This window comes from Dendropsophus ebraccatus, chromosome 7 (genome assembly GCF_027789765.1).
Source record: "Dendropsophus ebraccatus isolate aDenEbr1 chromosome 7, aDenEbr1.pat, whole genome shotgun sequence".
NCBI classification, from domain to species: Eukaryota; Metazoa; Chordata; class Amphibia; order Anura; family Hylidae; genus Dendropsophus; species Dendropsophus ebraccatus.
This window is the reverse complement of record NC_091460.1, coordinates 61498221-61513559: the sequence shown is the minus strand read 5'-3', so window position 1 is coordinate 61513559 and position 15339 is coordinate 61498221. Positions and strand designations below refer to the sequence as shown.

The following is a 15339-nucleotide window of genomic DNA, read 5'->3' as shown; positions in this document are numbered from 1 at the left end:
ATCACTGGCTGTGGCACTGTCCTGTCTCAAATCATGTCTGTCATTTCAAATACGGCATCAAAAGTGCCAGCTGCGTGAGCAGGAAATTATCAGAACAGGCTGAGGAACAACATAGGAATCTAAAGAGGTACTGTATTTTTTTTTTTTGGGGGGGGGGGGGGGGGTCAAAACTGTCTAAAGTATAAGTTGTCTTTGTCCATAACAACCAATCAATGCTCAACTTTAGCTATAACAGAGCTGTGTAAGAAATAAAAGTTGAGCTAGTATAATTGGGTATATTAAGTTGTTGAAGTTACTGATCCCTCTATCAAGTGTCCCTGTGTTCTGAATAGAGTGATACAATGTTGCAAAACTCCTCTTTTGACTGGCTTATCTCTTTGAGAACAAAAGGATATGACACTTGAAATCCAACATGGCTGATCCTTCTGTCTGGAAAGCCCCTCATAGTCAGTGGGGTCAGTCAACTTTTTCTAATGGCGGATGGCAGATGGTAGTCTTGCCATGAAGACATAAGAGATTCTGCAAAGTCACCTTAGTGAGGCTGGGTTCACACTACGTATATTTCAGTCAGTATTGTGGTCCTCATATTGCAACCAAAACCAGGACTGGATTAAAAACACAGAAAGGATCTGTTCACACAATGTTGAAATTGAGTGGATGGACGTAATTGAGTGGATGGCTGCCATTTAATGGCAAATATTTGCTGTTACTTTAAAATAACGGATGTTATATTGAAATAATGGCCGTTATTTACTGTTATATGGCGGCCATCCACTCAATTTCAACATTGCGTGAACAGATCCTTTCTGTGTTTTTAATCCAGTCCTGGTTTTGGTTGCAATATGAGGACCACAATACTGACTGAAATATACGTAGTGTTAACCCAGCCATAAAGTCATCCTGAATCAGAAGAAAGCATTTGAGAGAGAGAAAGACAGATGTAGCAGCATGTAAGAACATTAAGAAACCATGGTCAATGTATTTTGTCTACAGTGCATCAAGTTCCATACAAATTCATTTGAAAAATGTTATGACTTGTATAGGATCTGAGTGAAATATATATGCCACGTTCCATTGGAAATCACAATTTAAAACTATTCATTCTAATGGGCTTTTTTGTACAGGCCGATTGATTATCGCCCAGTGTAAAAGTGACAGCAATCAGCAGAGGAGGGAGAAAACAACCAATCCTCAGCTTATTGCATCTTTTGTGCCATGCTCAAATATATGGCTATTGGTCCCACATCTCCCTTGTATTTTATCCTTTATGATGAGCATTTTAATTTGTCAATGAATATGAAATCTAAATTCATAGTCTTGTAGATTGTCCCCTCTCCCGATGTACCAGTCTGTCTTAAATTAGCTTTGTAGGCATTTGCAAATTTGCCACATTCGCTTCACAAATTCGCTAAACATGGCGACCGCACATGTTAGTTTGCAGAACTGTCTTTTGGCGGTAGCAAGGGATTAACCATAATCCCTTGTGTCCGTCCAATCGGCTGCAAACCCCACTGTGATGTCAGCAACTGCCCCACCCCTCACCCTCTATATAGGGCGATTTGCTTTCTGGAGGCGGCTGGTCAGCTGTGTATAGTGGAGACCAGGGTGGATTGTGGGTGGTTTTCTGTGGGAGCAGTGAAGCCATTGTCCAGTATACCAAGTAACTGAGTAACTGTTGTTCATCATACCAAGTCACTGTGTGCTGGGTGTGCATTATAGGTAGAGATGAGCGAACCTTTCAAAAGTTCGTTCCGACTGGACTTCCGGATTTTTTTAAAAAGTTCGGTTCGACCGGATTTCGGATTTCTTCGGATTTCATAGTTTAAAGCATCTTTATGATACGGGGGTAGTGTATTTGGTTTAATTTAGGGCTCTACATGTCAGTAACATCATTATCTTTTTGATATCTCAAAGTCAAATTTTTTTTTTTTAGACTTAAATATTAATATAAATATTATTATTAGCAGTAGTGAACATGGAGGCCGCTCCTCTTAAAGCTATACCGACGTGACACAGGGGGTGGGCTAGTGCAACATCCCTGCTGGTTGGAGGTGTTTCGGTCATCATGGGAAAGCGCTTTTCCCGCCCGGGACACTTCCTGCTTTCTAAAATGGCGGCTGCCATTTTAGAAAGCAAGAAAAAAAAAATTCGCAGCGGACTTCCAAAAATCCGAATCCGACCGGACTCGGACTTTTGGGAAAATCCAACCCGGATCCCATACCGGCCGAACCGGTTCGCTCATCTCTAATTATAGGAAGTGACAGTGAACAGAGTGCCCATCTTGATAACTCACTGGGTGCTCATTTACCAATGTCCACTGCTGTCCTGGGAGAAAATTGATATTATGCTGCTGATCCACCAACGTCCACTACTGTCCATGGTGGAAACTGAATGATTGACAGGCTGATTGACATTTTTCAATTTTGACACTGTCACAGCAACATTTACTCTATAATAGTCACACAGTTGTAGTTACTATAGTTTTAATAAAAATGTGTTTGTATGCAATTTGCGAATATTCACCAACTTCGTGATTTGCTCATCTCTAATTACAATATTAGTTTGTGCCCCGCTAGGTTAATTTTAGTATAGGTTTCTTCAGCTCTATCAAGCTTTAGTTTTGATTGGGAAACAGAATTTTTGTAACAACTAGGGACAACTAGGTTATGTGGGTTGTTTCACATTTATCACTCTAACCCTGTTCAGATAAAAGTCATGGCAAAGTGTCAAAGCTAAATATATACTATGTATCATTTGCTATATGCCACCTTTATATTCTGCAATGCATTGATATGCTTTTCAGGATTTCATTTTTGTGTGTGTGTGACTATAAGCTCTTTTGTAGTGTAACATTATTACTGTAGAGGATTAACCATTCTATTCCATTACATAACATTACACACAAAGCTCTGCTGATTATTTCACAGCTCTCTGCACTAGTTCTGCCTCTTTAAAGGGATTGTATTCTGAGCGCAATATATGTAAATGAATGTATAGACATTGCACAGCATCAGAGAGTCAAACCTCTTTGGCTTCCTAAGCTCTCACAACCCATCTGCTTCTAGCCAGTGATGTAAATGTACCAGCTGTTTGTAAAGAACCACTCTGTGGAGTGCAGGAGGCTGGTCCCTTTACCTTACATCAGCCTGTTTCCCAGCATAAGTCACTGTCTCGCCATCCATGCTGGCTGCATTGTCTCTAAACCTTCCACATCTCTACCAATCTGACATCCAAATGAACTAATCCTCTTACAGGTCAATGATTTTTTCTCTCCAGCATTGCTTTAGTATGAAATTTCAATCAGATTCATGATGTGCTACATCTGATTTAACCAAGCAGCAAAACCATCTGAAAATAACACTTATCTATCATAGAAGCTGGAAGCCTTTTCTTGTAATAGCAGCAAAGAAATTGGTGAGGAGGAAGCCATATCCACGCTGTGCTCAAAATGAAGGCTCTTCTGTTATTGGTTCTACCTTGGCTAAGCCCTGCCAACTATATAGACAATATGGGCAATCTACATTTCCTCTATTCTGAACTGTGAGTACTCACAGTGAACCTTTATGTGTGTCTGTGTGTTCTGTCCACCTATGTGTCCGCACTTGACGGAGAATTATTGAAGGTAAAGTGTCTTTATACTCTATGTACATAGTAGGTCACAAAGTACAGACTTTTCGTATGTTAAAGGGAACCCCCTCCGCAATAAAATGTTTCAATGTGATCGTTGGTGTTTTGTACTGTACTTGTGGACCATTGATGCAAATACAAATTGATGTTGGCTAACAGAGAGTTAAAACGAAGGGGACTGTGTTAGTTTTAGTCATGTAGGATCTATATAGCAATAGTGTTGAGTGAGCATCTCTTTGCTCCTATCTATAAATTGAATGGAACTGCCCTGCATGCGTCTTCATTCATATGCTAGACCTTGACTATTGTGCACCAGTGAAATGCCTTAAGCAGTAGCGCAGTATTCATATTACTGTTTGCTTTTTATTTATTTTTACATATATATATATATATATATATATATATATATATATATATAATTTTTCCCCCTTATGTCTTTAAGACCCCTCATTTGTATTCTTGGGAATCAGAATCAGCATCCTTCTGTAGCAGAATCTTAGCATTTGCTCATGAATTAGCAATGAAAAAAAAAATCCTGTTTGCAGGCAGGGAGACGATCTATTTCTTCAGAGATTAACATGGATGAACTGCTAAATGTCCAGGATTTGTGTGAAATGCTTTTATGATACATTTACTTCTGTGTTTGCTTCAATAAGCACACATAATGTAGGCCACCATTGTAATAACCATACAATTGGGGACATGATGGATTAGCTCTGGTGACTGCAAACACTGGGTTAAAATGTCATTACAGAACACTTAGAATCCAGATCACAACTTGAGGTGAGTGTGCCCTGATGAAGCTGTCCCAACAATGAGCTGCTTGTAGTTTCTCCTAAGACTGTGCACATGGTTAATGATGAATTAATAGCTCAGTGATTGCTGCTGGTTTGGCTGACAGTGATGAGGTACATGCCATGAGGTACACTCTCCTGTAATGAATTCGCCGCCAAGTCTGAATCAACAGATATACCTTGTCACGTGTCCCTGTGTTTACATTTGGTGATCCTCAGTGGAAATGTGCGAGGAGCAGGCACCTATAGGTGTAACCTCTTTAATAATCCCACATCACAGACACAGATTAAGGTTATCCAGCGCACACAAGACTCAGCAGATTAGGAGATGAATGGCCTGTAAGGACCTTTGTAATTGAATTGTTCAATTACAAGAAACACCAAACCTAAAATGTACAGATTACAAAGGTAATGTCATAGAAAGAACTGCTATCAGTATGTAAATGTTTCTGGAGGAACACATAAGAAGTCACGGAGAAGACAGTTTGTGTACTTCCTGTCAGTAATCCCATTGGATTATATGGTTATCCTACACTAGTCAACCTTGTGGGATTATCCAGGAGTGGAAACCTCATAGGAAAGTATGCTACAAACCAAAGGTCTATACAGCAAGATCAAGCAAGACAGTACCCCCTGGAGAGGAAAAGATACCTGAGCAGCTACTTCAAAGGGGACCTGTCGATCTACAGGCAACATGTTATGGAGCTGGGGAGCTGAGCAGATTATAGGAAACGTTCTAGCACGCCTCCTCCATTCATTATGGAAATCTATGCTCATTCTGGTTATGTCATTGATCGGCAGTCTGCATATAGAACTGTAAATCCCTAAATTAGGACTGCCCACTTGACTACTTAGCCCAGAATGAGCGAGGATTTACATGTTATCCGTAAACTTTTCCCACAAAACAATTTATTAATCTGCTCAGATCCTTCTACTCTATAACAAGATGTTTGCGGATGGGACTGCATTTTTAATGTGACAAGATCTCTTTAATAACTCCTTACTCTTTGGCAGGGGAACCCTTTAAGGATGGAGACAGTTTTCATTTTTGTGCTTAAATTATATCTCCTTGTGTTTAAAAAGCCACTGCGCTTGCATATTTTCCCCTACAGACCCATATAAGCGCTTATTTTTTGCGACACCAATTATACTTTGCAAATACAGACTTAATTTTTCTATAAAATATGCTGCAAAACCAGAAAAAAATGTGTGAGCTGTCATTTTCTGTGCCATGATCTGATCTTTCTTTCGATACCTTGTTTGCGTATATGCGACTTTTGATCAGTTTTTATTACATTATTATTATTATATTTTTTTTTCTGGATTTGATGTAAACAATAATGTGCAATTTTGCATTTGGCAGGTTTTTGCACTTACGCAGTTTACCGTGCAAGATCAGGAATGTGATAATTCAATAGTATGGGCGATTACGCATGCAGCGATACCAAATATGTTTATTTATTTATTTTTATTTATAAAATTGGAGAGTGGGTGATTTAAGCTTTTATTAGGGGAGGGGATTTTTTCTTAATAAAAAAGTTTATTTATTTTTTTTACATATAGCAATTAGAAGTCCCCAGAGGGACTTCTATATACACAGCACTGATCTGCTATTGAGATCAATGCTGTGTATATAACAGAGCACTGATCTATCAGATCAGTGCTTTATTACTCTGGAATAATTCAAATGAGACGTACCTCCGCACCTGCCCGAACTCGGCTGAATCAATTAGGGGTTGGTTGGTTGGTTGGTTAGGTCCAATCACCTGGGCACACTGGGACGGTGCTCAGCAAACTTGAAAAAAGTCTCTGAATGTGATATCAAAGGAATAAAAGTAATGCGGCACATGTCCGTGTGCCGCATTACTTTTATTCCTTTGATATCACTTTATTACTCTGGTCTGCAGCATACCAGATACATGGATTGCCTAACCGGGGTGAGCATCATTCTGATGCTGAGCCCCGGACGGCTCAGTAGAAGGGATTTCCCCTCTGCAATTGCATCACAGGGGGAAGATTCCCCCACTAGACACGAGGGAGAGGAGGCCAAGGACTATTTAAATGCAGCTGTCAGCTTTGACAGCTGCATTTAAATAGTTAATTAGCCATGAGTGGCGATCGGCCGCGCCGGCTAATACCTGCACTCCCCGGCTGCACATAGCAACCGTGGCTGCAGAGGGGGCTCACGCCGGGAGCCCTCTCTGTTTACCCTTAATGGCTGCATGACGAGTATACTCGTCATACGTTGTTAAGGGATTAAAAAGAGATTTTAGATATTCACAATTTCATATAAGCATACATCTCAATACAAACATTTTAGGGGTATAAATTACATGCTATAGAGTCAGAACCAACAATTAAGTAAATGTATTGATACAAGTCTATTAAAGGGGTGCTGTTGACAGCAAGTTATACTGATCTGTAAATCACTGCTATTTTAAAATCTCAAGTCTACCAGTACTTATCAGCTGCTGTAGTTCCTGCAGGAAGTGCTGTATTCTTTCCAGTCTGACACGGTACTCTCTGCTGCTACTCTGACAGGAACTGTCCAGAGCAGTAGCAGATCCCAATAGAAAACCTCTCCTGCTCTGGACAGCTCCTGACATGGACAGAGGTGGCAGCAGAGAGCACTGAAGACTTGGGATTTTTACATAGAAGTAAATTACAAATCACTGGACCTTACCTCAGTAGGTACTAAGTATGACCATACAATATCTCATGCATGCCCCCTTGCATCCTCAAACACAACATGGCCAATGTTCTCACCTTTCAGTATTTTCGCTTTCTCCCCTACCAGAAATAATGTGAAATACCTTCCACTGGATTTCCTTTCTAAATACCATCATTCCACATTTCTTGGATGCCTGTTACACAGTCAGTGATAGTTTGCATACTTGTTGCAGAATTTTGGTTGCAGGATATGGGTTGATATTTCGCAATAGTACTGTTAGTGAATAGGGCTTTAATAAACTCCAATCACTCATAGTATTTAAAGGAGTACTCCGGAAACAAAATGGTTTTCAAATCAGTTGGTGTAAGTTATACAGATTTGTAGATTACTTCTATTTGAAAAGCTAAAGTCATCCAGTACTTATCAGCTGCTTTATGTCCTGCATGAAATGGTGTATTTTTTCCAGTCTGACATAGTGCTCTCTGCTGCCACTTCTGTCCATGAATGGAACTGTCCAGAGCAGTAACAAATCCCCATAGAAAACCTCTGCTCTGCTGCTTTGAACAGTTCCTGTCATAGACAGAGGTGGCAGCATAGAGACCTGTGTCAGCCTGGATGGCTTGAGATTTTCAAATAAAGGAAATTAACTAGACTGTATAACTTTAGGAAAGGGCGAGTTGGCAGTACTAACCTAGCAAAGCACTTGGTTTGCTTATCAGACGTCTGCCTTCGAACTCCGTGCCCCTTCAGGTGCCTGAAAAAGCTAGATCCAGTCCTGGGAAATTTAGCAAGAGTCTAGCATTTAGAGTCTAGAATTTAGAGTCTAGCAAAGCGCTTCATTAGTACTGTTAATTCTCTCACCCCTATTTCTGACACAAGTTTATTTGAAAAAAAAAAAAAAAATCTCCTTAACATCCCTTTTAAAATATGCTGTGGATTAGATTGTGTTGCCGATTTTTAAATTCACAGCATGTCCTATCTGTTGCTGATTTGTGGGAATTGTGGATTTTTGAAAGTATTTTACCCAATATGTGTAAAATATTTCTTACAAAGCATTTATACACCTAGAGCACAATGTCCTTATAATTTCCAATATTCAACTAAATAAACATTTATTATAACATTTCAAAATTCTCAAAGAAGTACTGGATTTACAGTAATGGATTTAGTTTATTTTGTATAATCTTGAAGACAATATCCGAAGTATAGGGAAAGACTGAAGCGTTATTACAGCCATCTGGCATACCATCAGAGCATTCCTCTACTGTAATGTATTGGAACATGTTCTCCTTAGAGACCAGAGATGACATTATATAATCACTTATGTGTTTACCAACAGTAGCACTTACTACTACATTTTTTCTTATTTCACATTTTACAACTTTTACATTTTTACAACTTTCTGGAGAGATTAAAAAAAAAAAAAAAAAAGGTCACACAGCCCAAAGGACTTTGCTATAAAACATAAAGGGTGCTGCAATGTTAGAAGACACTATGGGATAACTGGCATCTGTCCAGTAGGGGATTTTTCCTTACCCTGGATCAAGACAGGAGTATTATAGTTGGACTTAATGGACCTTTTTGTATTTTTTTTTTTTAGTCTTATTAACTATGTAACTACTCTATGTAAGGTGAACTTTAGATCATGATGTAAGATAATAATGCTCGCATTGTATATTTTGCAGTCATATGCCATTTAAAAAGTTGCGTTGTACCATTACCATTAACAATTAAAGGACTCCATACACTTTATACTTCTGTCGGCTGAAACTGCCGCTCGCAGGCCGTCAGTATAAAATAGGACGGAAGAGATGACTGTTGGCCGACCAATCATAAACGAAATCATAAACATTTTCAATAACTAATGGGGAAACAATAATTCAGCTGTAAATTATCTTTCCCGCCGTTCCACATCCTCTTCATGCAAAGCAATTTTCAGCATGGCCAAGCATTCCAGTATTCTCTATAAGAAGGGTTAAGCCGCAGTCAGAGTGCTCTGGCTGCGGCCTATCTCTCCCAGAACACAGACAGGGGTCATGATCTTCCTTGATGCCGGACTCCTTTCTCCATTGATCATCTGTCGATGGTAGGTCAGGAGAGCCCCATAGACCTTATACTGATGGCTAAACCCACCATGAGTGGCTTGTACAGACGAAGAAAGTATAAAGGTGGTTGGGGACCTTAACTTTAAAGGCCCTATTATACCAGGCTATTATCTGCCAAACAAGCTAATATCACCCTGTGTAATAGGACCAGCAATCGGCCATAAAACAGGCAAATATTCATTTATTGCCCAATTGTGTCATTGTCATTCATAGGCTGCTCGTCGTTCTGCGTAACAGGGCATGTGCGCTAACAGAACCACAGAAGTAAAAGGCCGCCCAAAGACCTAGTGATCATTCATATGATCTTGACCATCTCATACCGAGTGGTGTAATAGGCTCAGTAAATAAACATTAATCTATTAGATCAGCAACTAAAGGCCCTATCACAGAGGGAGATGTTTAGGAGTGAGCGAGCGCCGACCTGTCAGGTCAGTGCTCGTTTGCTCATCGTTCCCCACACACTGCTGGGGCTGTTACTTGTGCTAATGGCGAGCGGGTAAGAGTGGGGGGCTGCGAGGAGCTGCGAGAGGGACCCAGCAGACCATTGCTATCATTCTATTTTTTTTCAACATGTTGAAAGACAAGGTTTAGCCGACATTGTGCATTTCGACTGATCTTTGCCTTTTAACAGGAGCTATTACACCAAGTAGTTATCGCCAGTAATGGCTAAATATGGCCGATAATCACTTGGTGCAATAGGGCCTTAAGAGTCAAGGGTTAGGCAGAGTAATGCAGCCCTAACTGCCTTTGGTATTGGTCCCAAAGGGTTATAGGAATGTATATGACATAGGTTGGGTAAGCAGTGAGGCTTATCAGCGGCAAATAACATTTTTCTTCAGTCCCGTTAAGATATTCTAGAGCACTAACACTGTAAAACTGCTCAGCAACATCCTGTAAAAAATCATCTGAAATGTTGACATCAGATATGTGCTATTTCCAAACTCTCTTCCTCTGCTTGTCCTAGAACCACAAGCAAACCTAATTATCTGTCAGTAAGAAAGCAGTTCCAGCTGCTCGTGTTGTGGCACATAGACTTCATTTGTGCAACTTTTATATTCCCTCCTTTAATTGCACGGGTAGACCTTAGTTCAGGTTGATATTTTCATCATGTCTAGTACTTTGCTAAGTCTATGTGCATGGGAACACTCTGAGACTAAGTTTTAGGACCTTGTTCTGAAGTCATCCTATTAAAGATGACTTTGCTTCTATCCGGAGTGTGTGGGAGGAGACCCTGCACTTCTTTCCCTATAAAACAACCACTGGATAAGGCTCCCTATCTTACTAGCTTATCTGAGTAACAGCATTGCTTTGAGTTCATATGCACTATAATAATCCAGTGTTTTTGTAGGAATGTCTATAAATCAGACATGATGAAGCTAAACATGGGATAAAATACAGTATAGAGATTAATCACCTTTAACAAGACCAGGAAGGATAACAAAGAGTGTAAAAATATTGAGGTAGCCTACAAGACTTTTCCCATTTGAGCAATTCGCCTTGCTTCTGAAAATCAATAAATCAAGCCCCCAAAGCTACAGTATGTGTTCCACAATAAGATGACCTTGCAGTGTCACTTACTATAATTCCTCAGCTCTGCTCATTGGAAATATACCATTTATCTAGGTTCTGCCATATTAATATAGCATATATTTGAAAGCATGGCAGTCAGCAGAAAAGGCCATCTAGGCTGTCTTCTTTCAGTATATGTTCTGATCTTTCCACCAACTAACCTCAGATTTGGTCCCCTTGTTCTTGTATTGTTTTGAAGCCTAAGTACACTTTATTCATTGATTTGTGTGTAGAGATGAGCGAATACTATTCGATCGAGTAGGTATTCGAAAGATTCTAATACAATGTAGTTTGTCGAATATGCGGCAAACATTCAAAAGCCCTACCATCTCACTTGGCGCTTTTTTTAATCCAATCACCATGCAGGGAGGCCTTAAGGGACCCTGGGAGTACGTGCGCAGCGCAAAAACTGCGTCTGCCCTCATTGGATGGCTGAACCACATGACCTCGAATATTTAGGACTTGACTTCTGCCTCTCGACCCCAGATGTGCTTTCAACCTAGTCAGGGAGAGTTATTCGAGCAGGGAGAGAGAGGTTTTAGTAGCGTTTTGGTTAGGCAGGATTACTACAGAACCCAAAAGTCCTTTTCAGGGCTAAGATCCAGCAAAAAAGTCATCTCTGGAGTCTGCATTCAAAGCACTTCTCAGTGCTAAGAAATAGATGATATAACAGCAGCAGCATCAGCTGTATTCATTCCAGTACCCAGGGCTGTATTAACAGCTGCTGCTGCTGCCCTAGGCACTAAACCTGAAGACGCCCCATCTTCACGCACCTATTGGCGATACCAGACCTGACCAATACCACCATACCCCCCACCCCCCTGGAAAAGACACCAGATTTACTGGCAAGTCTGAAACTAAAAAAATAAAAACAAAAAAAATAGTTTTTTTCTGTCCCCCCGCTCCCTGGTGCTGCCCCCCTGCAAGGTGCTGCCCTAGGCACCGGACCACGGGTGTCTAGTGGTAAATACGGCCCTGCCAGTACCTTGTGTGTACAAGTGACTTATAGTGTCCCTGGTTTAGCCCACTAAGGGCAAGTTAACCTTATACCTATTGTGCCAGTAGCCCAGTAAAAGGCAAGTAAAACCTATTGTGCTAGTTGCCCAGTAAAAGGCAAGTGATACCTATTGTGCCAGTAGCCCAGTAAAAGGTAAGTAAAACCTATTGTGCTAGTTGCCCAGTAAAAGGCAAGTGATACCTATTGTGCCAGTTGCCCAGTAAAAGGAAAGTGATACCTATTGTGCCAGTATCCCAGTAAAACGCACGTGATACCTATTGTTCCAGTAGCCCACAAAAAGGCACGTCATACATACTGTTCCAGTAACATTCGTATAGCATGATGCATGATACGCGCGAATAACATGTCGCTCTACAGACGCACATTGGAATCATGTATGTAACGCTGCTCAAGAAATACGAACAAAATGTGTGAACATTGCCGTAAAGCGTTCACAAATATTTTTCCTTTGCGACTGCGGAGAGTGGCATTATACTGCGATTTTGGGGTGTTGGGTGCACCCAGACATGCTCCCCCTAATGTCCCAGTGTCATTCCGGAGGTGTTCGCATCGTTTAGGGAGGTTTCATGGAGGACTTGGTGACCTCCAAGTGGTCAAATTTTGATTTCCAAGTGCCGAGAATTTTTTTTCCCATAGACTATAATGGGATCGAATATTCGTTCGAATAGTCGAATCTCTGTGCCTATTTGATTAGAATTCTCGAAAGTCACTACTCGCTCATCTCTATTTGTGTGTAAAATATAATTTCCGTCGGAAGGTCATAGTACATAGAAACCGTATAAGATCTCTCTGTGACAGTAGCACCAGAAAATTCTGCAGCACTTTACAATACAGAGAGTACACATTTAGACAAAATTAGATGTTACATAGTAAACTAATTAAAAGCTCAAATAAGAGAAATCACAAAAGCTTACAATCTATGAACAAAAGGCCACTCCACCTGGTTAACATTAATTGATTAACCAACCTGAATAAAATAGAGAATTTCTAAATTTACAATTTCCAAATGAATACATTATTATTAGAATTCCACCTCCAATTTCCATAAGCTTTGCATAAATTCAATAACACAAGTTAATTAAAAAAGTATAATATTTACAGCTCTCTTTACATATTGGGTGTCTTTTCTGCTCTCCCCCACTTTATTCATTGCAAAAAGTGCACAAGTCTCATGATGGATCAGCTCACTAAACGATCAGGTTATAGCTGCCCATAGAAGTCTATGGAGAGGAGAGGGAGGAGGATGGGGAGTGACTGGAAAAACATACAGAAAAACCACAAGGTGAGGCTCCAGAAGGCTTTTACAGGTTACACTGCTCAGTGCTTCTCTATGTTGTCCTCCATATAGTGGAACAAGATCCCCTTTTTCTGTGTTTGCATAGTGCATTTGAGACACTATAGAGGTTAGGCACCACCAACTAACTAAAGTATAACAAAAATTACAAATGACACGCAGAAGAGAAAACTGGTGAAAAATGCCATATACAAGTTATCCAATGTCAAGAATAGTTTTACTCCTCATGTACACATACATGGCACCTTACCTGAAAGTTCAGGTATACTTTGTATAGCTAATGTTTTAAAGCTAACAAGCAGGCCTAAGGGTCATTTCCAGTTCCCTGCTATTAGCCTGTTTATCCTTTGACAGATCTAGGTAGCTGGGGCAATATTCTGTAGTCTTCTAAGCAGTCATGGGGGGTTTGACATGGCCTACAGCTATTCATATGTATTATCGGAAAGACGACAGCCCCCTATGCTTACTTTGATGTAGCCTGTTTGTAAATAATGGCAGTTCTCTCCTCTGCAAGGATCCAGTACTTTGTTATAAGATTACAAAACATGAAAAGGAAATGGTGACCACATGTTTCTTCCATGCCACAGCAAAGAATAACAACCCCTTTGAGTATTTTGAAACTTCAAATTTTGTTGAAAAGCAAAGCTTACGTTTTACTCTGTATATGACTTATATTGCTGCCTACCATTTGAATGCACAGAAAATTTTAAGTAAATCTGTCACCCCCTGACTACCTATCATGCTGGTAGCACCACTGGATAGCTACCAATAAAAGCACTCAGAATATACTTTGTTGCCTGTGTCTGTGTTTTTATTTTCAATGTATACAATACAGTAATGCGTAGAGGTGCTTGGGCCCGGAAACAATAGGCTTTGCCTCTTTTTCATTATTCACACAAATAAAGGTTTTTTTTATGAATATAAAAAACAGATATGGACAACAATGGTATAAATGTTTTTGTAGTGATATTCATCCAGTGGTGCAACCAACTTGGCAAACTGTGTGGTGCTGGTCAATGTCTCAGTTGGTGTCTGCCCTTGGGGACCCCATCGATCCTGTACATCAAGTTCTTCAATTTCTATTTCTCCATCTCACCTAGATCATCATGAAGACTTTTGACTTGACTCTGGTTTTGACTTGTCTGCAGATTTTTCTGCCCCCCAATGAAGCATTACAGAAATCGTATATACAAAGTATCAGAGTGCTGTGAACCACCATTATCAGGCCATTGTGGGCCATCAGGGAGCTGACGATTACCTTAAAAGTTTTGTTTTAAAAGGAATGTACTATCAGGTACATCACTTTTTCCCCCTTACACGTGAGCTGATCGGTGGCACAGGGTTCCTGGTGGCGCTGTCCTTTTTTTGAAATGCCGCCCAGTTCGTGCACTCAAAGCTTTTTTTTGCCATGCACTGGCCTGGCTCTATGCACTGAAAGTGGGCCCTCCGCTACCAAGTGTGACCATATCCCCTCCCCTCTGTGACGCGACTCCATTAATTCTAATGAAGCCATGTCAAAGAGAAGAAGGCATATGGTCCCCCGGGGGCAGTGGGCTATTCCTGAGTGCACAGATGTGGGCAGGTGCATGGCAAGAGAAAGTCACTGAGCGTGGGAACTGGGCAGAGTTTTAAAAAAAAAGGACAGCGCCACCAGGATCCCTGTGCCAATTGGATCATGTTGGAAAAAAAAAAAGACAATGTACCTGATAGTACATTCACTTTAAAGCTTCAACAAATGGTACTGCAATAGAAGAACATGTAGTAGTTACACAGCGCTTCTACAGGCCCAAAGGAGACAATGGAATGAAGATTTTTTTCTAACCATTAATGTTAATATTAATAATGTGATACATGTCTTAATCATATTGTTTAGTCTATCTCTTGCGGTTAAAAACATCCGGCCTTAAATCTTCCATTTTAAGTAGTTGTTTTAAACCTAGAATGAAAGGAATTTCCTACTGGAGCTGTAAGAATATTGCATTTTGGAAAGCTGGTCAGTTTAACTGGATTAGACATCTGCAAAGGCATGCTGTTCTCTTCATATTTACAGAAAGTGAACGGGATTTGTTTTCAATATGTCTGGATTCAGTCTGTCAGCACTTTTAATACGAACTATTTGTTGCAACATGGAGGACGCAAGCACCAATGTCCCTGTAGACGCCATCATGTTTACTACTGATGCCCTTAGGTCACCAATAACTCCTTAGATGAAGTGAGTGATTTCTTCAGCATATACAAATACAGTTAATGGTCTTGAAGAG

The 15339-nt window shown here is 40.3% G+C and overlaps 1 protein-coding gene across 3 annotated transcripts in view; it reads left to right on the top strand.

Moving 5' to 3' along the window:
• LNX1 (ligand of numb-protein X 1) overlaps nucleotides 1–15339 on the top strand; it is a 131806-nt gene that overhangs the window by 24351 nt on the left and 92116 nt on the right. The window contains exon 1 of one of the 3 annotated variants that reach the window (XM_069977626.1): nucleotides 3420–3540. The exons of the other annotated variants lie outside the window; for them this stretch is intronic. Within the exon in view, the coding sequence (XP_069833727.1) occupies nucleotides 3449–3540 (92 nt within the window). The 5' untranslated portion in view covers nucleotides 3420–3448. Of the gene's footprint in view, nucleotides 1–3419; nucleotides 3541–15339 lie in introns of those variants that run through there. 3 annotated transcript variants of the gene reach the window in all.